Raw genomic sequence first — 25,797 nt, 5'->3', positions numbered from 1 at the left:
GCATGAGTGGAGCATAGTTGTAGAAATGATTATCCATACTTCATGCATTTCTTCTGTGCGGGGTCTTGAATAATAACTGAAATGAGAAACCTCTAAACAAACATGGTAAATTTAAAATATTTGTATGTGGCCAGCTCCATTAGTTCAGGTTAAGCAGAATGATACAAAATATTTGAAAGAGAGAAGTAAGGTATGCTTGCTATACTGAATGAGACTGTTCAAACTCAGAATTTTATGTGAAGTCTTTGGAAAAAAAATTAAATATTCCATAAGAACTCTAGATAGGTAACTAACCTCCAGATACCACACACAACACATTATAAGAAGATATCAGAGAGCATTACAAGGCATTAGTATAGTGCCATGAACTGTGTCACAGCCCAACATACACTAAACAGAACATACCGAACAGCTACACAACTTATAGAAATAGCCAAGTCCTCAATAGACTCAGTCTCTTTCACAAGATATGGAACAAAATTCAACTCAGTCTAAAGCGTATCGTGATTTCTACTATAGTTATTTTGTAAGGTGTTTGGACTCACTTTTAGACTTTACATACAATCTATGGGATAATCCTAATAGTGCTTTCCCTAAGACAAATTTAATTTTGATAGCTCTTTAATATCACATGAAGAAGAATAATGGTTATCACTAGAAGCTTCATCATTAAGTTTAAAAAAACTGGTAAGCATCAAAGAAAATTGTCCTATTGATTTTAATTTTTATATTTTGTGTTTGGGTGGCCTGACATATGCTAAACATTGAACAGAGAATCAACACTGCACAGGAAAACCATTGCCCAGTAATAGATTTCAAGATTACAAGCCAAACTCATTGTAGATGCTATTGAATGAAGTTGTATGCTTTCTATGCTTTAGTTTTTTTTAATTTAGAATACGATATCTTTGTATAAACTATCTTTACCTGAAGCATTACAATTTACCTACTCACAGAGCCCACAGAGTGATAGAATTGCCTCTACAAAATCTCTGCCCTGTTCATCCCACACATACATATCTAAAAGTATCCTGCAAAATTTCAAGAATTTAGAGTTTAGAAGATACTATATATCATTTATATATCATCATAGGCAAAGGGAAACAGGTTTAGAAAGCTACTTTTATGCAATCTGTTTAAAGTATCTTTTAAATCTTTTGGGGGGGGCGGCGCCTGGGTGCTCAGTCAGTTAAGCGTCTGACTTCAGCTTGGCTCATGATCTCATGGTCTGTTGAGTTCGAGCCCCGTGTCGGGCTCTGTGCTGACAGCTCGGAGGCTGGAGCCTGCTTCAGATTCTGTGTCCCCCCTGTCTCTGCCCCTCCCTAGCTCATACTGCGTCTCTCTTTAAAAGAAAAAAAAGAAATCTTTTTTAAAACTTTGTGTAGTTGTAAAATTATTATAACAGTGTATATTTTACATTAGAGTATAAAACTATTTAGTGATGAAAATTGCTTTGGATTTTGGAAAACAATATTTAAAGTATTTTTAAATTTTCCTTCAGTAATTTTTTTAAGTTCTTCACAGATTTTACTTCCATGTGAATTTACAAAACAATACATTCTAATATTTGTCTTTACTCAAGAATTTCATTAGCTTAGCAATAGTGAATTTCTGTTGATAACAAAAACTTCAGATAATTCTTATTAATATTGATACTGAGAGATAGCGGAGAACAAATTGTCACTCCACCTACCCTATTCTTCTCACCTCACCTTGGTGTGGGAAATTGATGGTGATGGTGTATTCTTTCCCTTTTCCATGATATCTGGGGATTGAAGGAAATGTCAGGCAACCCATCTGTACTGGGTTTTCATAGAAGAGAGACTGTCCAGTCTGATAAAATTAAATATGGCCCCACTCTGTACTGCCTTTGATATCATGTGGAAGATTCTGAGAAAGGAGTAAGTTAACAGTGGCAACTGATATTTTTGACCATCACATACCGCTCTTCACTGTGCTTAAACAGGGATACTAGGAATAGCAAGTATGAAGTTGACTGATTCAGAAATGGTTAACTGAGAGCTATTAAACAGCTTTTTTTCTGTTCAGGCTAGTTGGAATTTCAAATTTAATTTTATTCATTTATTCCTTTCTTTGCACCTCTTTTTTCTCCATTTTATAATAGTCCCATCTTCCCTCCAGCCTAGACCACTATCTTCTATTTGCTCAGTTTCTGCTTTGTTAATCATCATCCTTAGTTCCTAACATGCTTGAGCAAGTCTCTCCTAATTTTCTCTTGGTTCATTTTTTTACTTAAAATATAAAATCAGCATGAGAGGTTAATTAAAATTATCTGTCTACCTACCTATGTATATTTATACATATATATTTACATAAGTAAATCCTTGCTACTCAAATTGTACTTCTGAACTACCATTGTTGTCATCACCTGGAAGCTTGTTAGAAATCCAGAATCTCAGAACTTGCAGCAGACCTGTTGAGTCAGATGTGCTTTGATCACAGTACTCAGGTGGTTCTTATGTGCTCTAAGGTTTGACATGTATTGGACATCTCAGTGTATGTAGACACTAAGCTCTAGGTAAGCTGAAACTCCCAATATATCTAGTTTATTGAGCCTGTATCTTCAGGATCTAGCACCAAAACTGATATGCTGAAGTATATACTATATATTTATTGAACAAAAGAATTGATGTAGGACTTAAGAAAAATACTGTTTGTGCTCATGTATTGTTTTCTTAGAGTTTATACAACATAGAATTTCAAAATTAGTATGTTAAGAGGAGTCATATATAAGCAAAGGTCATTTAAACCCTTACAGTTAAAAAGAAAATACAGAAATATGAAGGGAAATATGGTGAAATGTGCTAGATGTCAAAAAGCTGGGTTCCTGATAATAGGAGCATAATATTGGACAAATATCTAATTTTTCCACTGTCTAGTGATAATATTAATATAGGTCTATTATTTCAAAGGGTTTTTATAGTGTCAGTTGGGAAATATAGTAAATAAATGTATAATATGTAAAAATAATGATGAATGATACTAAAGCACATCTTGCTTAATTTAAATGTTGTAGTTGAAAATTAAATTTGTCAATGCATTTCCTAATAGTCATGGACACTGACTGGAAATGTAAATTCTTATTGTCTGATATATACAAGAAGATATATTTTCCCCAAATTTATCAAATATATATATAGTTGACACTAAATAACATAAATATGAAAGGCAAAGACACAAATAGGAACACTTCTTAGGAGCATCTGTAAAATCTGAGTATATAATATGAGAAATAATTGTAGTGAAGATATATATTTCTTCAGGAAACTGAAACAATAAGATAAAAATGTTTTACTTTATGATGATCTAGCTTCCTAAAAGAAGAGATAGTATGTTTCATAAAAAGAAAAAGATGGAGGAATTGATTCCCCTTGACTGATACAATGCATTTTTATAACCTAATCAATTCTTGATTCTCCACTAGTGGGTAATTTATGGCAAACTTTAAATCATCCTCTTGACCTTTCTCTGAATGCTAGCTCTTACAGCAAAATAGACTCTCTTGTGGGAGAGAAAAACATTTGTGCTTTTTTCATGTTCATGAAAATGGCCTTAATTCTCTCTCCACCACGTTCACAGAGAATATATTTGTCTTTAATTCAAATGTGTTAACTACAAACAGCTAAGCTTCTGGTAATGAGCCAGGTCCAAGGCTTTGGAAAGATTTAAAAACATTTTTTTTATCAGGGTCACCTGGGTGACCTAAGTCAGTTGAATGTCGAACTTTGGCTTGAGTCATGATCTCGCAGTTCATGAGTTCAAGCCTCACATTGGGCTCTGTGCTGACAGCTCAGAGCGTGGAGCCTGCTTCGGATTCTCTGCCTCCCTCTCTCTCTGCCCTACCCCACTCATACTCTGTTTCTGTCTCTCTCTCAAAAATAAATAAACTTTAAAAATATTCATTTTGATTAAAATAACCACTTTATATTTTATATTTTTGGGATAGTTCCATTGAATATGCACTATTTACTCCATATATTTTCTACCATATTTTTACTTAATATCTTATTCATATTTTGGGTCCTGAAATTTTATAGCTTTTATAAAACTAATTATCTTTGTGATTTCTTTTGATTTTAAACAAACAATTCATATTCTAGGTAGAAATCAGAATTCCCATCTTTATCTTCTATTTTTTGTGAGTATAGAAATAAAATGAGATCATGTGTGAAACTTACTAGTATAAATTCAAGTACAAATTATTTATTCAACAAATGTAAATCTTTCTTCCTTCTGATGGTTTAGGATTAATATATTTGTAGTATATTCATGGTGTGAAAATTATATCTGTGGCCTAAGTACACAGAAGATGTAAATATTTGCAGTTAAATGGTCATTGTTGCTAAGCATTACATTTTCTCCCATGAAGTATAATTGAAATAATACTCATTCAAGAGTTCAGAGACCTGGATCCTCCTGCTGGCATTGGCACTAAATATAGCTGTGTGACTTTGAACAAGTAATGTAAATCACTTTGGGTTTTAGGTTTCCAATATACCAAATGAGTCAGTTGAACTAGATGGTCTCATAAATTTCTCTGTGGCTCTGAAACTCTATGACTTTATTTTCTTATGATTCAATAGACACCTTTGGAATAGCTTCTGTCAACTTGTACTGTTGTTTCAATTTTTTTTCCTTCTGGTTGCCATATTTTATGAATAAATTTGCTTTTCATCAATTTGTGGAAATAATATTTTCCACTTAATATTGCATCCTGTCATCTGGCTTTTGTTTCCTTTGGTCCAGGAGTGTTGCCTTTCTTCCTGATGTATGTAATCAAGTGTTAGATTCAAAATTAAGAGAAGAATATCACTTCTTAGCCAAAGAAAAACAGACTAATTTTTAATGATTTATACATATTTTTGTAAATGTGATAAGGTCAGGGCCTTGGGAAGTAATGGTACAGAGAAAATAATTAAAGAAGAACCAGTAAATACAAGTATCATCGAAAGGGAGAGAAACATCAACATCATTTAGTAGTTTTGGGGAAAGGACCCTGACATTTTTCTAAGAGATAAGACCTTCCACTTCCTATATCACTTTACTGGCATCCACCAAAATTCTTGGAACTACAAAATGCAGTATTTTCAGTATATTGTTTGACTTATGCCATTACTGGAAATATTTTTTTAGAATATTAGCAGTCAGTATGGTACCAAATGTTAACAGTGATTATCTTTTAAAGGGAAACTTCAAAGTGTTTTATGTTTAAATTAGCTTAACTTCTGTTTTTGGTAGTAATAGTGATAGTGATAGTGTGTGTGCGTGCGTGCGCGCACGTGTGTGTGTGTGTGTGTCTGTGTGTGTGTGTGAGAGAGAGACAGAATATGTGTCTTGGATAATCAAAATCATTTGAAACTTTGATATTGTGCAAGCAATTTTAGATTTGTAGTTTTGTTGTTGTTTACTTTATTTACCTCAGTTTCATTTTGAGCCAACTTATTTATTTATTTATTTGAGGTATAGTAGACACATAATGTTAGATTAATTTCAGGTGTTCAACATAGTGATTCAACAAGTTAATACATTATGCCATGCTCACGAGTGTAGCTACCATCTGTTGAATTTATAGTGTTGTAGATTCAAAGTTGGGTTTAAATTCTAGATCTGAAAGCTATGTAAACTGAAGCTTTCTCCCCCCTCATTTATAAAACATGATTATAGATAACTCAATTATGTAAATGTTCTTTAAAATTTGAATAACTTAGATATGTATAGTAGCCGACAAAAGTTTGTAACTGGTAGTTCTTATTATATTTAATGAATTATGCAGATGATCAGACTGAACAAAACGGTTTTGAGTCAAAAGTATGGTGATCTTATAAATAACTGAGAGTGATTTTTCTACTGTGATCCATAACTTGTTGAGGAAAGAAGTTCATAATTAGAGTCGCATAATTTTTTGAGTAATGGAATCATCTTTGGCATACATATATGGCTCTTAAATGCCATTATTTCAAAAAATAAAAGCATGTATTTAAAGTTTAAAAGTAAAGGCAGTAGTTCTATGAATTTATTGTCACATAATTTCAACAAGTATTGTTTCATTCAACAAAAAAGTTATCAAACAGCCACTAAATTGCAAATACTGAGGGACTGCAGTAGATATTAGGGAAATAAAGACAAATTATATGTTCTAATCTGTTTGGAGTTTTCAGTCCAATGGAGGAGATAGACATGGAGAATAAAAAAAAGTAGTACAGTAACTGTAATAATAGAGTTGGGAACAAAGTATTGCTGCCAGTGAGACAGAAGGAATTCATTATAAAAATGAATGAAACTAAGTTTTAAGATAGTTCTGTTTGGAACAGGAAAAATAATTCCCTTTCCAAGAATATTGTATTTTTATGGTCATTATTGTCCTTATTCTTTGTTCACATCATCTTGTCAAAGTATCATTTGAATGTGCTTTTCGTGGTTTTTAGTCCCAATGTTCAAGATCACTAATAATCACCCTTAGTGTTTTAACATGTATATATACCTGCCTTGCCCTTCACTTTAACTTTTCAAATTCCCCAAGCATGATTTCCTAGCTGTATCTTAAAACTATTAATATTCGGAATACCTAATTTGGTGCCTTTTGTATTTACAATATTTCTGATCTATTCTTTAGTTACCTGATGAGGAAATTCTAAGTCTTGAGCAATTTTAATGCATAAGAGACTTTTAAGCTTATCTCAATATTTTATGTGGTGTTCAATAAAAACAAACAAACAACAGAACACTATCTGGTTAAGGGAGAACAGGGAGTTTCATTTTTACAAACCACCAACTGAAACTTGTTATATTTTAATGAAATATTGGGGGAAGGATTCTAACAATTGGAAGAATGCTAAACACTGGTGGTTTCTTGTTTCCACTTACCATCCCTATGTACTAACTCTTCTTATGGGTAAATGCGGACTTAATGGGTGTTTTAAAAAATCGGAGTGAAATTTTTTTTTTTAATTTTTAAATGTTATTATTGAGACAGAGAGAAACAGAGCATGAGAGGGGGAAGGGAGGGGCAGAGAGAGAGAGAGAGAGAGGGAGACACAGAATCCGAAGCAGGCTCCAGGCTCTGGGCTGTCAGCACAGAGCCCGATATGGGGCTCGAACCCACTAACCGTGAGATCATGACCTGAGCCGAAGTTGGCCACTCAACCGGCTGAGCCACCCAGGCGCCGTGAAAAAATTTTATTAGTCTTTAGAACTCCTGTCTTTCTAACTTGTTTTGAAGGAATGTCTCTGCTTGCAGAAAACACTAGTTACCTAAACTAGATACATCGGTGGAACAGATCACATTTCTTGTTTTAGTTTCAATAATTCCAACTTAAAAGGATGGTCTATTTTAGTCAGCATAACTTCTGACAGTTAAACATTTTAAGAGTTTCAGTTAAAACGGAGTTGTCAGCTTAACACATATTTATTAGTACTACATCTTTTGTTTTCCTTAGCTCACCTCTCAAAACACACATTATATCAAATGTCTAATGGGACATCTTCAAAATGTTTAACAGAACTAATATGTTAAACATAAAAAATTGAAGTAATTGTACAGGTATCAGAAGATTTGGTGCAGAGCTCACAAGACAGCATGAGGGCCCAATGCAGGTAGTAGATTTGTTTTTTTTGACACGTACCATCAGAAGCCCAGGAGAGCCTGTCCCCTTTAAATGAGGAAATATTCAAGCCATACTGCCCATTTTCCAAAGTTACGTTAACCTCTGACCCAGTTCTGTATGTTTTTGGGACCTGGTTTAGAGCATCAGCAGTGTTCTTAGATGACTGAGAGATCAAATACCTGTACACAGGTTCTCAGTTCACATACACAAGATACACAGAGTAACTCTCATTATTATGGTTAGCTCTACTAATTTCATTAAAGATATCAACACTATACTTGCAACTAAATATGATAGCTTTTATTATGTGGTAGAATAAAGGTATTTGTAAATAATTTAGAACAGTAGAGTGGAAGTGACTAGTTCTGCCAAAGAAATCATGTAAAGCATTGCAATTGATATTAACCTTTGACTCTTAAGAACAAATATGACTTTTTTGCATTAGAGGCTAGAGTGTATTGGAGAGGGAGGTTATTTCAGGCAGAGACTTCATCATAAATAAAGAGACACAGAGAGAAAAGACATAGACTACATGGAGTAGTCTGAAGCCACTCAGATCTAAGACAGGCAATGGGCTTGTAGAAAGAAAATTCTGAAATGTAAGGATAAGGACAATGTGTGAAAGCCCTAGACTGATATCAGTGAAGAATTTTGGGTTAGGATAAAAATGTGATCAAGTGTGCATTTCAATAAGATGATAACATCCTTGAAACAAAATGATAAAAATGAAGTCTTTGTGTTAAAGAACTGGTTAGAGCAATGTTTTTCAATTCTGTTTAATAAAGATGCATAGTAAGAAATACAACTTAAATTATGATATACTCCTACTACTGCTTTCATGACTGTTGCTACATATGCCACACACACACGCACACATAAATCTTCAACAAATTTTCATAAAATTACGTGCAAGAAACACTGTCATTTTCTAATATTATCATTCTCTTCTTTCACATTCTTTAAAAATTGCCGATCAGCGACCCCCAAATATAATTCATGATCCACCAATGGGTCTAGCTAGTAGTGTGAAAAATAATTAACAAATTATTGCAACAATAGTTCAAAGAAACATAACAGTGCCTAAACTGAGAAAATATCAATAGGAGTAGAGAATAGAGAATATATTCAGGAGAGATTTTCCTTTTATAATGTTTATTTTTGAGAGAGACAGAGAGACAGAGCATGAGCGGGATTGGGGCAGAGAGAAAGGAAGACACAGAATCCAAAGCAGGCTGTCAGCGCAGAGCCTGACACAGGGCTCAAACTCCCAAACTACAAGGTCATGACCTGAGCTAAAGTTGGACGCTTAACTGACTGAACCACCCAGGTGCCCCTATTTGAGAGAGATTCTGAGAGGAACTTTCTGAATCAGATATGGAGGATAAAAGAAACATGGAGATCAAGGCCTTTCTGCCAAGTCAAAACATGACTTTCTACTAAAACAGAGTATGAGGAAGTTCCACTTAGAATAAATATGATTTAATGAATGTGAAGTTGCCTTGGCCTACTTTTTTATATCAGAAAATAAAACATTCATTTTTATTCACTCACAATATGATAACTTTTCTGAATACGTGATTGGTACTAGAATGCCTAAATCCTCTGAACATTCTACCAACTGTCTTTCCAGGGCCTAGTGTGGAATAAATCATATATACTAAGTTAGAAATCATTTTTCAACCTTTGGTGTACTTTAAAAAAAATGAAACAACATATTCATAACTTACAATAACAAATCAAAGTATTTTTCTTACTTTCTTAAACAAGAAAATTAAATGTCAAAGCTCTGTTGCTGTGACAAGTTCCATCGTATAATCACTAAAAGTCAGAACACTTGGAAGTGTTTCCCCACAGGCACTGTAATGACCATAGTGTGCCTTGTTTATTAACACCATGAATTGCAAAAAGAAAAAGTTATGGTTTTTTTGCCTTGGTTTTCTTGCTTGGGTGATTAAAATATCAACCATAATATCTCATGAAGCCTGTTTCCTTCTTTTTAATGCGTAACATAATTTTTAAGGACATAAATTTCATGCTGAGTCAGTTCTTCCCTCTGTAAAAAAGTAGTAGCTGCTTAGCAACCACTGGTCAATGGAATGCCCCAGTTCCCTGATTATGACAAGAGCACCTGAAAATATATTCTAAGAATTCTTACTTGGTTTCCCACCCCATGTCTTAAATATCCCAATCGTGAATTTTTACCCAAGACAATGAACAGGGAATTTCTCAACAACACCCAGAATTTTCTCTTTACACCCTCTTCAGAAAAATAAAAATGATGTTTTGTAATTACCAAGGAAGCATTTTGAGGGTATGTTTAGCATTCATTCCAAGAAATAACATTTACAGTAATTCAAATATTAACCTTGCTACCTTATATATAATACATAATTACTTTTGTGAAAAAGAAAACAATCACATGCAAATTCTTAATTGTGATAAAGGCTGGCATTAATAAATCACATTTAAGTTCCTTTAAAATGTGTGTAGTATAATGACAAGGTTTTAACAATGCTCAGGAGGTTTATGAACTTTTATAAATATATTGTCAAGCCCCAGATAGTGGACAGCAGTTAAAATTATTTCCTTCTAAATTGTTTATTGCACATAACTGTGCATTGACAACCAGAGGCTGTGAGAGTTTATTTTTAACTGAGAAAAATATTTTGTAAGTCATTGCCCTTCCAATGCCTTACCTCTCCCACTGTTCCTTTTATCCCTCTTCCATATTTTAAAATCTTTGCTTGAAAAATAGGTGATGACTTGTAAGTATTCATACCACTGAAAATTAAGCAGGCTCCAAGAAAAAGAATGAAAAATGTTAAGTTTGAGGTTGATTAAAAATGTAGAATCAGAGTGAAAAGCTCTGACTGTCATCACCCTTCCCGATTTCCCAGACTGTTGTCTATTCATATGTTAGATTTCATCACGAGAGTCTAGGAAGAGGCCGACTGAGTCAAAATTATCTTCGTAAACTGAAATCTCAGAGTAAGTCTATACTTTTAGGCCTTATTTTTAATCTAGTGCTTTATATAAGAGGAGATATGTGTATTTTATGTTACATTCAAGTTTGTTAACGTTATTAATAGCCTTCCTGTATTCTCTGTATTGTCTTAAGATCATTTCAGTATCCTCCCATTATTTTAAAATCCAGGAGATTTGTCCTTTCAACAATACTTATTCATATTACTTTTTCATAATGAGAACGCTTTTTATGAGAAAGAAGTCTCCAGAAGAGAAAGAAAATGAACACCTAAACACTTCAGTGTATTTGTTTCAAAATTAAACTCAGTGAGTAGACTCATTCTACTCACTCATGAATAGACTCATTCATTAAGCTCACTCTCACCTAAGACAATTTCATTATTTTAGAGATGAGAATGTAGTCCACTAATGTTGCCATAGAGTCTCAACTTGAATTTCAGTCTTGTGCTTTTAAATGGAACTGCCGGGGTGTCTGACTCTTGATTTCGGCTCAGATCATAATCTCATGGGTTTGTGGGTTTGAGCCCGATGTCGGGCTCTCTGCTCACAGCAGAGAGCCTGCTTGGGATTCTCATTCTCCCTCTCTCTCTCTGTCACTCCCTCAAAATAAATAAACTTTAAAAAAAATTAAATAAATAAATAATAGACAAATGTGTGTCACCACCAGTCTGCTGCCTTCTTTTCTTCCTTCCCTTCTTCCTTTCTTTTTTCCTTCCTTCCTCCCTCCCTTTTCTTCCTTAGTCTATATATATCTACTTTCTTTAAGCTTATTTACTTATTTTGAGAGAGAGAGGTAAAGAGAGAGAGAGAGAGCATGAGCAAGGAAGGGGCAGACAGAGAGAAGGAGAGAATCCCAACCAGGCTCTGCACAGTCAGCACAGAGCTCCATGTGAGGTTAGAACCCACAAACTGAGATCGTGACCTGGGCTGAAGTTGGATGCCTAACTCACTGAGCTACCCAGGTACCCTCTACTTTTAGTTCCCTCACCTTTCTTCCATGATCTCCTTATTTTATTCCCCTTCACATTCCTTTTCATGTTTGCTTGCTTTGCTTGTTTTGCAGAAAAACACAGCTGTTTATATATCCCTGCCAAGGAGTAATCTCCATATGCCGGGATAGTTATCCTCTCGCATCCAAGACTCCACCTTTGGTGAAGAGTGTTTATAGGAGAGTGAGGAACTTCCTCACTTCCTTTAGCCAACCAGAACTTCAGACCAGATATGTAGATCAGTGAAATTACTGAGATGATCGAAGATACAGCTCCATCACATCCAAGTGCAGCTGAACTTGTGATGAAGATATCTAAATGTGTCTAGATCTTCCTTTTCATTCATAGGAATTAATTGGTGCACAATGTTTCAGAGCTTGAAATCTGCCTTACTCTTTACAAGCTTTGTAAATATATACAACTTACCATGGCTCAGTTACTTAATCAATAGAGAAGCATAATGATAGTACTGTCTTATGAGAATACCATGAGAAAAACAGGAAAAGAAGGCAAATAGAACAATTTCCAGCACATAATGAATGCTAAATACACCTTAGCTATTTCTTCTTCCTGTTTTAATAAAAGACGTTCACTACCTTATATAAGAATTGTGTCAAAGTCCTAATTGTAGAACTTTATTTTACTTTTTCCTGTATTTATGTGTCCTATTTTCGTTCTTAGGTACATTTGGCCATGTCTATGAGCTTGAATAGTTTTCATATTGCCTATGAAGTTAGACTTGTTTTGTCTAATATTCAAGTCATTTTTAATCAGCCATTGAATCAACCATTTAAGTCCTAATTAGTTTTTTTATGGGGTGGAGGAGAATGGTGTCTCAATTCCAGCCAAATGGTTTATTAAATGTGCTATAAATAAATTTTTCCCTCACACTGTTGTTCAATAAGTTTTATTCTATCTACATGCTCTTTAACTTGCCAGCATGCATTCTTTTTCTCTCTCACAATAGGTTGCAAATGGAAAGGGTATATAAAAAAATTACCAAGCTAATATTTATTACCAACTCTAAGCAAGCAGTTCTGAGAGGAAATTCAGATATTTTGTTTCAGTCTTCTCAATAGCATTTCAACCAGTGTTAACAGCATCATTTATAGAAAAAGTTGGATCTCAGTTAAAATAACTTGCCCGAAGCCATACAGGTTGGGATGTGGACACCAATACCCACATAGCTACTCTTAAAAAGATGGCTAAGGGAGAGTGCTTAGGTGCCTCAGTGGGGTAATTGTCTAATTGTGGCTCAGGTCATGATCTCAAGGCTCCTGAGTCGGAGCCCCTCTTTGGGCTATGCTGACAGCTCAGAGCCTAAAGCCTGCTTCAGATTCTGTGTCTCCCTCTCTCACTGCCCCTCTCCTGCTCCTCACACTCTGTCTCTCTTTCTCTCTGTCTCTCTCAAAAATATATCAACATTAAAAAAAAAAAAAGATGACTGAGGGCAGAAACTAAGCTGAATACTTTTTATACTTAAAATTTAAGCCAAAATTGAATACATATTAGATGAATATTTAGTATATTATTTGATTTAAGCACAACATATCCATTCATTAACCTTCCTTCCCCAACCCTCACCCCCAAAAAACTAAATTATTAAATCATATCTATGCAGTTGAAGCAACTTTGCCCATGGCTCCATTGTGGTTTGACAGAAGTGTGGGAATGACATAGCCTAACATAATTCTCAGTATTCAATTTTTTTCTTTTTTTAAAAAATGTTATTTATTTTTGAGAGAGAGAAAGAGATAGAGTGTGAGCTGGGGAGGGGCAGAAAGAGAGACACAGAATCTGAAGCAGCTCCAGGGCCTGAGCTGTCAGCACAGAGCCTGATGCAGGGCTCCAACCCATGAACTATGAGATAATGATCTGAACTGAAGTCAGGCAATTAACCAATTGAGCCACCCAGGCGTCCCTCATTTTTGTATTTTTGAGTTTGATTTTTTTTTTTTAATTCTGTGACTTCCCTGGAAACAATATGGCACTGTTTTTCCCACTCTTACCAGTAATATAAACAAATCTGGATTTGTGAAAAAATTTCCTTCTCTGGTTTGTCACTTAGTTATTTTCATGACATAAGTGTCATTTGTTTTTATTTCTGTCAAGTTGAGGATTTCATTAATTGTTATCTGATCAGCAAGCATAAAATGTGATATGTGTTTGCATGATTGTGTATTTCTGTGTCCATCCATCACACTGAAATGCAAATCTTCAACATGATGTTTCATTTCTCTATTTTTACACTTTGTTTACTACATAATGTTATGCAACATATAAATTAACTGTTAATCCTATGCTTCATATTTCAAAGTCACATCAATTTGATACTTAATTTTTTATCAACATTCTGAAAATCCTTTCCTTCAAGAGATCTGAGATCTAAATATTATTTTTATGGTTTAGATACTTAAAATTCTTTGTTTAATAACTTCTCAAGATTTGTGGGAACATATGGCTGAATGGACTTGTATAGTATAATATGCTTAAGTCCTGGGAGTATGCCCTCTTTCTTCTATAGGAAGGTTAGGGTGAAGGATGAACATATTGACATTTACTCTAATTCTGATAGAAATCACATGTGTAAATAGTGTCAATTAAAACCCCTGTCCTGAATCATTCTAAAATAATTGTGCTTTTCTTTTATATGCACTATGTCCTTGGACATGTTTATTAACCACTTTGACCTTAGTTTCTCATTTCTGAAGTGGAGCTAATACTATTCCTTCCCTCAAAATATTGCAAAAATTATTGGCTTCAGGTCTTTTCAGGGCCTACTACAGTCACTCAAGAAAGTCAGGAAGACTGACTGATAGGTTGCATGTTTTAGCTTCCTCTAGCCATTGGAGAGGTTAACCACAAAACCTGAAAAAAATAAAAAGAAAGAAACAGGTATCAGATATTCTTTGTTCTCTTGGCTCTTAAACTCAAGCAGGATAGGAGCAGATATGAACCATAAACTTCCTCCGGGGGCAGAAAAGAGAAGAGGCTATCTCCCATTGCATAGTCTGTTGACGAATGTGGTTCCCTTGGTAATGATGGTTTGGGTTGAGAGATTTCAGTGTTGATATAGAGAAACACAGTGGATTGGCCAAGAGAGAGAGAAAAAAAGATGTTAATCATGTGTTTAGAACTTGTTTGAACATTAAATGGTAAAAAAGAATATAGAGTGTGGTCTATAATCAAAAAAGAAAAAAAAATTCATTATGTTTTCTTCTTCTTTAATCTATGTTATTCATTCAAAGAAATGATTAACAACCTCCTCTATCACAGTGCACACTGTTTTACCTTAGTATTTTGGATGACTAGTTCTATAGCTAGCCTAAGTGTATAACACAAATCATGGGAAGAATAAACACATGGCTAAATGAATGAGCATTATCTTATCAATATTACTAACAATAATGTCAAGATTATCGTTTGGCCAGATTATATCATTCTAAAATAGCACAAATAGTAAAATAGCTGGAAAAAGAGTTCTGTGTATAGTATTGAACAATGAACTCTCAAGGCATATGTACTGAGCTGTTGAAAGGGGGAACTTCTAGTTGCTTAGACTATTAAGCTATTACTTAAAGGACATGCAGAGAATATTGACAAATTAAAAGACATTTTCCTAGGGAATTCTGTGATCCTGAGGTGTTATAGATGAAACAGTTCTTTCCTTAAGAAAATAAATGAATTAAAATTAATTTAAAACATTTTATATAGCCTTGAAAGAAATGCCAGTACTTTCAATTCTGTATAAAAGGAATGTTGAGAAGCAATCACATCTGGTGTGAAGTCAAGAAGAAATTTCAGAAGCCTATGGTACATTCCTGCATATTTTTAATGATGGTAAAGAAAGACAAATAAATTTACAACTGGGTAACTTAGAGTATACAGGGAGTTTGGCCAACATACATAATTCTGAATACATGTTTTCATGTTTTTGATATGTCAAAAATATTCAGATGGCAAAAAAAATTAATTTGGCTAAGGAAATGGAATTTGAGTGTATTAAATATTCTTACATACTCAGTAGTTTTGACTCAGAAATCCATCATTTAAAAACTGGTCACTGATCAGTTATGTGAGATTAAGAATAGCATGCAAAATAATGTGTTAATTCATAAATTCTACACATTCTGGATACTTTTGAGTATAATAATCACTCAGAAGATTTTAGAAAAAAGAAAGATGAAGAATGTTTGATTGCATATCTATTCATAATCTTGCTCAGTCAGCAGTATTGCTACTAGTAACACTGTGAAGTTCACAACAAGTCTACTGAATTGCAGGAGTGCAACACAGCTGGTTGGTTATTTTGGGTTTCTTAATGCTTGCCCCGATTATGTGGCATTCAGCTAATTATATGACTAAATATCTGACTCAGCCACAGAGTACTTAATTTATTGACCACATGTGGACACAATGTTAATCTTTCCTTCCAGTGAAAAATTAGACATAATCACTCCAAGGACTCCTAGAGCTAGTATAGATTATATTTTATGATGTATTCTTCTGTTGGTGCTATTTTCAGTACCTCTATTTTCATTCCTCACAAAGCCTGGTTGCAGTATGCTTAGATCATAAAAACTTTACAATAAAGTTCATGTGAATCAATTACTCTTTGATCTCATGCTCTTTTAGTTAGCAGTACAATCAGTTAGCATTCTTTGCATCGTATACATTGGTTGGTCTCCTAGATCAACCTTATTCTCCATAAATATTCTTATTCTCTAAGTTTACTTTTGCTTCCTAGTGGAAAGTACCTGTTTTTCAACACTCAACATTACTGATGAGTCTCTCATTAGTTATTAAAAGTCACATGGCTAAACAGTTATAAGAAACATGCTGAGTCAATTCTAAAAGTCAGTTCTAAAATCCTAAAATGTGTTGCCAACATGGGAGTAAGGACATTTAAATTTTTTTTCATATTTATGTATTTAGAGAGAGAGAGAGAGAGAGAGAGAAAGAAAGAGAGAACACGAGCAGGGTAGGGTTGGACAGAGAGGAAGAGAGATTTCCAAGCAGGCTCTGCACTGCCAGCACAGAACCCAGTGTGCGGCTTGATGCCATGAACTCTGAGATCGTGACTTGAGCCGAAATCAAGAGCATGAGATCAAAGAGTAATTGATTCACATGAACTTTATTGTAAAGTTTTTATGACCTAAGCATAGGGCAACCAGGCTTTGTGAGGGATGAAAATATACGCTTAACCAACTGAGCCACCCAGGTGCTGCAGTAGGGGCATTTTTAAATATGTGATAAGAAAACATATTGAAAACATAAAGTAATTAAGTGATGTTTTTCCTCTGAAAAAATAATACAGTAGAATGTTGTCTTTGTTTTTTTTAACTGGGCTGGCTCTGGTAATTTTAACAATTGTAGACAAAATGAAGTAGAGATGTTGTTTTTCTACAGTAGAAATCCTCTGAAAAGAATTGTTGAGGAATTTGGTAGAAAGATATATTATGTTAACTGTAATATTAACAAGCGTTGTCTATTTTTACCTGAGGAAGGAGAAGTATCTGTAATACTGATGTTCAGAATGCATGTTCCCTATATATCCAAATTCATCTTACAATCAACTTAGTTAGAATTTTAGATTATTTTTAAAGTTGACATGGAGTGCAGTTTAGGACTTGAAAAATGATCACGTCCTCAATGTACCATGAGTTCCAAAGGAAGATGTCCATTTTGGCTTCTGTTCACATATAGCTCTTCCTTTCATAATATCCTTCATAATATTATGATGGCATTCAAACTATTCTTTCTGTGATAGGAATGAATAATATCTAATCTCATATAGTGCATGGATCATGGCTAAAGACAAATAACTACTCTATCATACAATGTAGTGAGTATAATTAAATATATATATATAACTTGAAAAATTATTTTATAAGCAATATGATGCATTATCTTTTGTTTTCTCTGAGGACTCATTCTAAGTAACATAGACTTTGATGAATTGTGTAAGATGTTCATTATGGTAGCTAAATTTTGCCAGAGATCTAGTAAGTAATAAGATATATTAATTAAGAAAGGAAAGATATACAAGCCAGTATTTTTAATAGTGGAACACATGCTTCACCCTTTAATTAAATTTGACTTGTTCAAGAACTAAATTAAAGTGACAAAGAACACAAGGAAGAGAAATGTGAGAAATTTTCATAATGCTGTCTAACTGCAAAAATACAGAAAGAGGAAATCAGCTTATTTCCCCTTTTCTTTAAAGGCTGATATAAGGAAAGAAAAAAGGAGAAATTGTGTGTATGTACTGTGTGTGTTTTCTTGAAGGGGTAGATTGAATATATTCAAATGATTTTTTTTAATTAGCAAACTATTGCTGGTTAAATATCTAATTTTTCACCTATAATGTTTTTTTTAGAAAATTAAAAATATTTTTCAACTATTTTAAGTCAAGTATCCAAAGATCTATGTAATAAGGATGAAAGAAGTAACAAATTGATTGAAGACAAAATCCAAGGTGATTTTCAAAGCTTTCTTGCAGTATAAGAATGAAATCAGGTGTAGGCACTTTGTGAGACCCTGGAACTTCAGTGGAGAGAACAGGACTTCAAATTCTATTCCTCCACCACAAAGCATATGTGGCCTGATAGCAGGGAAAAATGGACATTTTGATGATGTGCTCAAAGGGAACAGAAAGATATTTGATAGTAAGGGCTTTTCTGAATTATTTAATATCTCAAAAAGACATATAAAATGTGATAATTTCACTTTTCTTACATTTCTTTCCCATTTAGGGCTGTAGAGGGCAGTTAAGAATATGGTTGTGAAAAATGCTATAAGGAATTGTACTTTTGCTGAATCTCAGGATACAGAAGAGCCACCTTCAATTAATTATGTCTATAAAGTTGTTTAAATGACTTAAGTTTAACAAGTGGTGCAGATTGGAATATCAAGTCTAATGTGTGTTTCACTTAGAGAAGAGCATGTGGTTTTAGGTTGCCAACTGCATGGAAACGGAGCTTTTGTGAATTTACCATCATAAATTCAATGATTAGAAATTTATGCCAAGTGGTTTTATGAAAATAGCAGCAAAAAGTATCCTTAGACAATTTGAGCCCTATACCGGGAGAGCACATCCTTATTGAAGACAGTATTCCTGAATATGTGGTAACTTGCTTAAAACATAATTTTACCAGGCAGATTATCTTATTTTTCCAGACTGGTAGGAAAAATAAATGCTTGTTCCCCATTCTTCCTTTTTATGCACACGGTTTTAGGAGTGAATGTTTCATATTTAGTTTTCATTTGTCCATTAATTTTTCCTCTTCAGGTGTAATCTAGCCCCTGTGGTGGAGTTTGCTGCAGATGTGGGAACTAAATCAGATTTTATTACCATGAATCCATCAGTTGTACAAAGAGCATTTGGAGGCTTTCGAAATGAGAGTGACAGAGAAAAATTTGTGCATAGACTTTCCATGCTGAATGACAGTGTCCTTTGGATCCCTGCTTTCATGGTCAAAGGAGGAGAGAAGCACGTGGAGTGGGTTAATGCATTAATCCTTAAGAACAAACTGAAAGTGCGAACTGCCTATCCATCATTGAGACTTATTCATGCTGTCAGAGGGTAAGTGTCTGGAAAGGACCAGTCTGTCCTTGGCACAATGGAACACATAACTAAACGTTTTTCCCTAGACAGGAGGGAGCTTCAGGAAAATCTCCCAATGGATATCTGTTTCTACATTTTTCATAATGGGTACTCTATTCAGCAACTTGCGTTTTGTTTATGTACTGTGTTATCTTAGCTCATTCTCTTTCTTAAAAAAGCAAATGTTTGAACTTGGCATTTATTTATGTCTGCTCATGAGCAAACTACTGACTTTTATGTTTTGCCGTGTTAAAGAGTAGTAACAATTCATTGTAAAGTTGATGAATTTGAGGTAAGAAAACTACTGACATAAGTGCTAAATGGCTACTGGGCAATATTGTGGAAGCATAAATGTTAGATATATTTAAAGAGCAATTAAGTCCCTCCTGTAGTTAAGAGGTTTACTAGAGATAGAGAAGGCTGGCTGACATAACATGCCCCAATGCTTCCCCCAAAAGCCATAGACTCCATTTTTATGAATTAAGTTAACTTTTCCCTTTTATTAATACAATCAGATGTAGAACCAAGAAATAGACTTTTATATAAAAGTGGCAAGTGGCCAAAAGGCCAAGTTCAGTCATACACATATAAATGTGTAAAATACATAACACAAAATAACCTGTAATGTGTATTTATAGAATATCTACTGAATGCCAGATATTGGGGATAGAAAAGTGAAGAAATCTAATCACTTCTTTGAAGGAATGTATAGGCTTTCTGGTGGAAACAGACATATATATATATAAGTGGCTAGGACATAAACGAATGATAAGAGGGTATATTGTTAGGAGTGTAGAATTTGTTTCTCGTGTTAGCAAAGAACACTTAAAAGTCTAACATTTCAACCAGACATGAAAAACAGAATAGCTATTTATCAGGGATAAAAAGAGAAAGAGACAGAGAAACAGGACAGAGACAGAGAGAGAGAGAGAGAGAGAGAGACGGTGACAGAGAAAGCCAAATAGAAGGAAATGTTATTGCATTATTAGTGTGAGCCAAGACAAGATATAATTAAGAACAAGGTAAACTTGTGGATAATGGAGTCCATTGTGGAGCATTGGAATACAAGGTAGGAAAAATAACTTGTGATCTGATTGGTAAGAGAATCTATTTTATTTTAAAGCATGGTTGTATGGGTGAATTTAGGAGAGTAAGTCTCATAACAGCAGACTCTGAATTGGCAAGAAGAGGTGCTAGAAGTATTAAGGCCAATTAAACTTTTGGATTAATTTACTCACAAGATGATAAAAATATAGGGCAGAATTAATGGCCATGGAAAGAAAGGAAGGGCAAGTTCAAGGGACCAATTAAATACAACAGATAGAAGTTCTAAAAGAAAAAACAAGTTTCCAAGCCCAAAATTAAAAATAGTTTGCTTCATATACTGTAATTGGGGCTGGGCTAAGGTGTTTTCATTTTGTTTTGTTATTGTGATACTTTCCTTCCAGGATTTACCATTTCCTTGTTTAAGGCTCAAGACAGTTTCTTAGATTGTGTTATTCTGCACACAATTAAATTGCATTCTTATAACTAAATTATGGTTATTCAACAGTCATTCTTTCATGAAGCTTCAACAAAGTAAGATAAAATATATTAATTTGGAGGAGAGGTATTTTTTTTTAATTACAAAGATTCCTGGCCATTAGTTTGACTCTGAAGGAAAAAAATATATTTTTAACGGGGTAACTTTATAAAGCATTGTGCTAAGAACACATCTTATTTTTTGATATGTTAATGTTGAGTATCATTTGAGTGTGAGAAAATTTAAAGATAGCACGTGGTCTTATTGTCTTATCTTGTACACACACGGAGACATATATACCCTGACCCACACATACAAATATTCATACATACTCCAGTGATAGCTTATTAAGATTCTAAAACAAATTTTTTGAAGTACTCTTTGATTCTAGGAAGCTGATAAAATTTAATATTACTCTGAATTAGCATTAGTTTAATAGACTGTTTTGAACAGTTTAAGGTTCACAGCAAAATTGAGAGGGTGGTACAGAGACTTTCCATATACTCCCTGCCCCCACACATGCATAGCCCCACTATGAACATCTCATACCAGAACTGTACATTGGTTACAGTTGATGAACCTACATTGACACAATATTACCCGCCAAAGTCCATAGTTTACCCTGTAGTTCACTCTTAGTTTGTACATTCTGTGGGTTTTCACAGATGTATAATAACATGTATCCACCATTATAGTATCATAAGGAGTAGTTTTACTCACCTAAAAGTCTTCTGTGTTCAGTCTATTCATCCATTCCTCCCCACTAACTGGTGGTAAGAACGTTTTTTGTTTGTTTGTTTTTTGTTTGTTTTTTGTTTGTTTTTGCTGTGTCTATAGTTTTGCCTTTTTTTGAATGTCATATAGTAGGAATCAAATAGTAAGCCTTTTCACATTGGCCTTTTACACTTAGCAAGAAGCATTTAAAACTCCTCCATGTCTTTCATGGCTTGACAGATCATTTTCTTTAGTGCTAATAATCTTGCATTGTCTTGATGTACCAGTTTATTCATTCACTTATTGCTTCTAAGTTTTGACATTCATGAATAAAGCTTTTGTACACATCTGTCTGCAGGTTTGGGGGTGGACATAATTTTTAACTCATTTGGGTAAATACCAAGGAGTATGATTACTGGATCCTATGTTAGGAGTATTTTGAACTTTGTGAGAAATTGCCAAAAGTTGTACCATTTTGTATTGTCAGCAATAATGAATGAGAGTTTCTGTTACTCCACATATCCACTATTGTGCTTTCAGTGTTCTGGATTTGGGCCATTCTAATAGTTAAGGTAGTGATATTTCATTGTTGTTTTAGTTTGCATTTCTCTGATGACATAATGATGTGGAGCATCTTTTAATAAGTGTATTTGTTTCTTTTTCAGTGAGAGGTGTGTTGAAGTGTTAGGCCCATTTTTTAGTCAGGTTGTTGGTTTTCTTATTGCTGAGCTTAAGAGGTTTTTGTATATTTTGGATAATGCTCCTTTACCAGGTATGTCTTTTGCAAATACTTTCTCCCAATCTGTGGCTTGTCTTTTCATTCTTTTGACAGCGTCTTTTGCAGAGCATAAGTTTTTATTTTTATTTTTATTTTATTTTTATTTTTTTTATGTTTATTATTGAGACAGAAACAGAGCATGAATGGGGAAGGGGCAGAAAGAGAAGGAAAAACAGAATCTGAAGCAGGCTCCAGGCTCTGAGCTGTCAGCACAGAGCCCAAAGCCAGGCTTGAACCCACAAACTGTGAGATCATGACCTGAGCCAAAGTCAGAAGCTTAACTTACTGAGCCACCCAGGCATCTGTAAGTTTGTATTTTGTAATGAAGACCAGTTTATCAATTATTTCTTTCATGGATCATGCCTTTGGTGATATATTTAAAACTTCATTGCCAAACCCAAGGTTATCTAGATTTCTTCTATATTATCTTCTAAGAATTGTATAGATTTGTATTTCATATTTAGATCTATCATCCATTTTGAGTTAATTTTTGTGATGGGTATAAGGTCTGTGTCTAGATTATTTTCTTTGTATGTGATTGTCTAGTTATTCTGGCACCATCTGTTGAAAAGAATATCTTTGAGGAGCCTGTGGGGGTACATATCAGAAGGCAGGAGTGAAGTTTGGTTGCATGCACAGCCTGCACCCAGCAACTTCCAGTGCAAGATGGTGCTGGGAGAATCTTAAAAAAAAAGGACTATATTTGTTCTGTTATATTATCTTTGCCTATTCTGAAACATTATTTGGCTATATTTATGTGGATCTAGTTCTGGGCTCTTTATCTGTTCTGTTGACTGTCTTTTCTTCACCAACATTGTGATGTCCTGATTTTGCTAGCTTTATGGTCAGTCTTGAAGTCAGGTAGTGTCAGTCCTCTGACTTTCTTCTTCTCCATCAGTGTTGCATGGACTATTCTGGTCTTTGCCTCTCCATATAAACTTGCAATCAGTACTTTTGTTCCCTAAATTCTGTTGTATATTTCTTCATTCAATCTCAATGGCAAAGCACAAAATAAGAGGTATGGTTGAAATGGAACATTTTCAATAAATTACAGTAGAATTATACATGATTAACAACTGTGGATTTGTGTAGGCTTTTTACAGATTTTTAAAATTTATTTATTTATTTTGGGAGAGATTGAGAGGATCTTCAGGGGAGAGGCAGAAAGAAAGGGAGAGAGAGAGAATCCCAAGCAAGCTCTGCTCTGGCAGTGTGGGACTTGCACTCACTAACCATGAGATCATGACCTGAGCCAAAACTAAGAGTCAGAGGCTTAACTGACTGAGCCACCCCCATGCCCCTTTTGATAGATTTTTTTTAAATATAGACAGTGCAGGGGGATGCTGGGGTGGCTCAGTGGTTAAGTGTTTAACTTCAGCTCAGGTCATAATCTCATGGTTTATGAGTTCAAGCCCAGTATTGGGCTCTGTGCTGATAGCTCAGTGCCTGGAGCCTGCTTTGGATTCTGTGTGGGTCTCCCTCTATCTCTGCCCCTCCCTGCCTCATGCTCTGTCTCTTTCTCTATGTCAAAAATAAACTTTAAAAAAATAGAGAGAGTGCAGATCCTTTTAATAACTAGTTAATCAATACTCTTCATGTTTTGTCTTACCCACATTCCTTCCATAACCATTATAAACTATTTCACCTAAGCATTCTATTCCAAAGAGCAACAAGGCCAAAGTTCTGACAACTGGTGAAGTTAATGGTATACTTTCTTTAGATTACTATGCTTTAGATGTTTTTTAACAAGAATTGTTTTGACTTCTCCATGAAAAACATACCTTGCTACTTTACTGCTCATCCATCTACATACTCCCCCTTCGCAAGTCAAATGGTTGAATTCTAAACTGTGACCCAGGATATAAAGAAGTAGCTCTAGAGTTGCTTTTCACCTTTCCAATCCATTGGACATTTGTAAATGTGGTGTATGTGAAAGGTTATTTCAGTCATGGAATTAATGAAATGAATGCATTAATGCATGCAATGTAGCATTGCAACATAATGTTTGTATTCCGCAAAGCTACTGGAACTCTGAAAGAAAATTAAGGAAGTGTGAATACCGATGAAACAGACTGACATGATATGAAAGCAAGAGCAAACTCCCCAAAGATCTGTTCTTTAAGTATCTGTTTTACATCTCTCTGAAGCACTGTGGTTAATAAAGTTCAGGACAATAATTTAGAGAATTGCATAGCCTCTGTTGATTCCTGGAGTGTGTTGTCTCTAATAAAATGTTTAGAGCACCTAGTACATGCAGTTTAGTGTGCACATAATCACTATGTTAAAATGAGAGGGGCTTTTAAGTGATTTGGAAAGCAAAAAGTTCCTGAACACAATGAGAATCATTTAGATAGTTTTCATACTGTCAACCTTCATTATTTAAACTTTCTTCTCACTCAAAATTATGACGGCTTACCAACTTCAAACATCTATTTAATTGTAGGGCTTTTTTTTTTTTTAAATAAAGCTCCAAAAATATAACCTCAATCACAAAACTCTAAGAGATTCTTAGATTATGTTTTAATGAATGGTCATTCTTCCCAAGCCATATTAAATAAAATGTAAGGAAAAGAGATAGTTAGATTCTAATGTTTAAACAATCTTACAAAATAATGAAAGGGTCATCTAATGGGGACAAAGAAAAGATATATTTACAAATTTAAAAGAACCGTGAATGCATTAAACTGATGTCGGGTTGCAAGTTTTTCTCTGGTATTTCTTCAAAAGCTACACATGACTACATATTTTTATTATTATTTTATAGTTTTCCTTGTGAAAGAGAAATAATTTTGGTAAGACTTTAAGAATCAAGAGGGGATTTTGAAACTCTAAAATGATTTGTTGAAACTTTAAAAATGTGACTACAAGGGGCGCCTGGGTGGCTTAGTCGGTTAAGCGTCCGACTTTCGCTCGGGTCATGATCTCGCGGTTCGTGGGTTCGAGCCCCGCGTCAGGCTCTGTGCTGACTGCCGGCTCAGAGCCTGGAGCCTGTTTCAGTCTGTGACTCCCTCTCTCTCTGACCCTCCCCTGCTCACGCTGTCTCTCTCTCTCTCTCCTAGAAATAAATAAAAAACATTTAAAAAAAAATGTGACTACAAGATATAAAAAATTCAAGATTCTATTACATTTATAATAAAATTATCAATGTGCAACACACAATATCCTGAAACACACATTTAACCCATGGAATAGTTTAAGATAAAATTTTAATTTTTTAAATGTTTTATTTATTTCTGAGAGAGAGAGAGATAGCATGAGCAGGGAAGGGTCAGAGAGAGAAGGAGACACAGAATCTGAAGACATGTTCCAGGCTCTGAGCTAGCTGTCAGCACAGAGCCTGATGCAGGGCTCAAACCCATGAACCATGAGATCATGACCTGAGCTGAAGTCTGATGCTTAACCAAGGTGTCACCCAGGTGCCCCTAAGATACAATTTTAAATTATTAAATGAGACATATCAAAATATATTTTATAAAATACTTAGTGTTAGTCAAAAAAGTCCTATTTTTTATAATTACCATAATTTGATGCATAATAGCCAAGTGCTGTTTTATTCAATGGGATGGTTATACTTTGTT

General features: G+C 34.4%; 1 protein-coding gene across 1 annotated transcript in view; it reads left to right on the top strand.

The window, feature by feature from the left end:
• Positions 1-25,797, top strand: part of ST8SIA4 (ST8 alpha-N-acetyl-neuraminide alpha-2,8-sialyltransferase 4) — a 100,812-nt gene that overhangs the window by 26,982 nt on the left and 48,033 nt on the right. Inside the window, 1 exon segment of the mRNA XM_077772755.1 lies at positions 18,891-19,184. Within this exon segment, the coding sequence (XP_077628881.1) occupies positions 18,891-19,184 (294 nt within the window).

Source organism: Crocuta crocuta, unplaced genomic scaffold, assembly GCF_008692635.1.
Source record: "Crocuta crocuta isolate KB4526 unplaced genomic scaffold, BGI_CrCroc_1.0 scaffold309, whole genome shotgun sequence".
Taxonomy (NCBI): domain Eukaryota; kingdom Metazoa; phylum Chordata; class Mammalia; order Carnivora; family Hyaenidae; genus Crocuta; species Crocuta crocuta.
The sequence above is the reverse complement of the archived record's forward strand: the minus strand, read 5'-3'. Positions and strand labels throughout refer to the sequence as shown.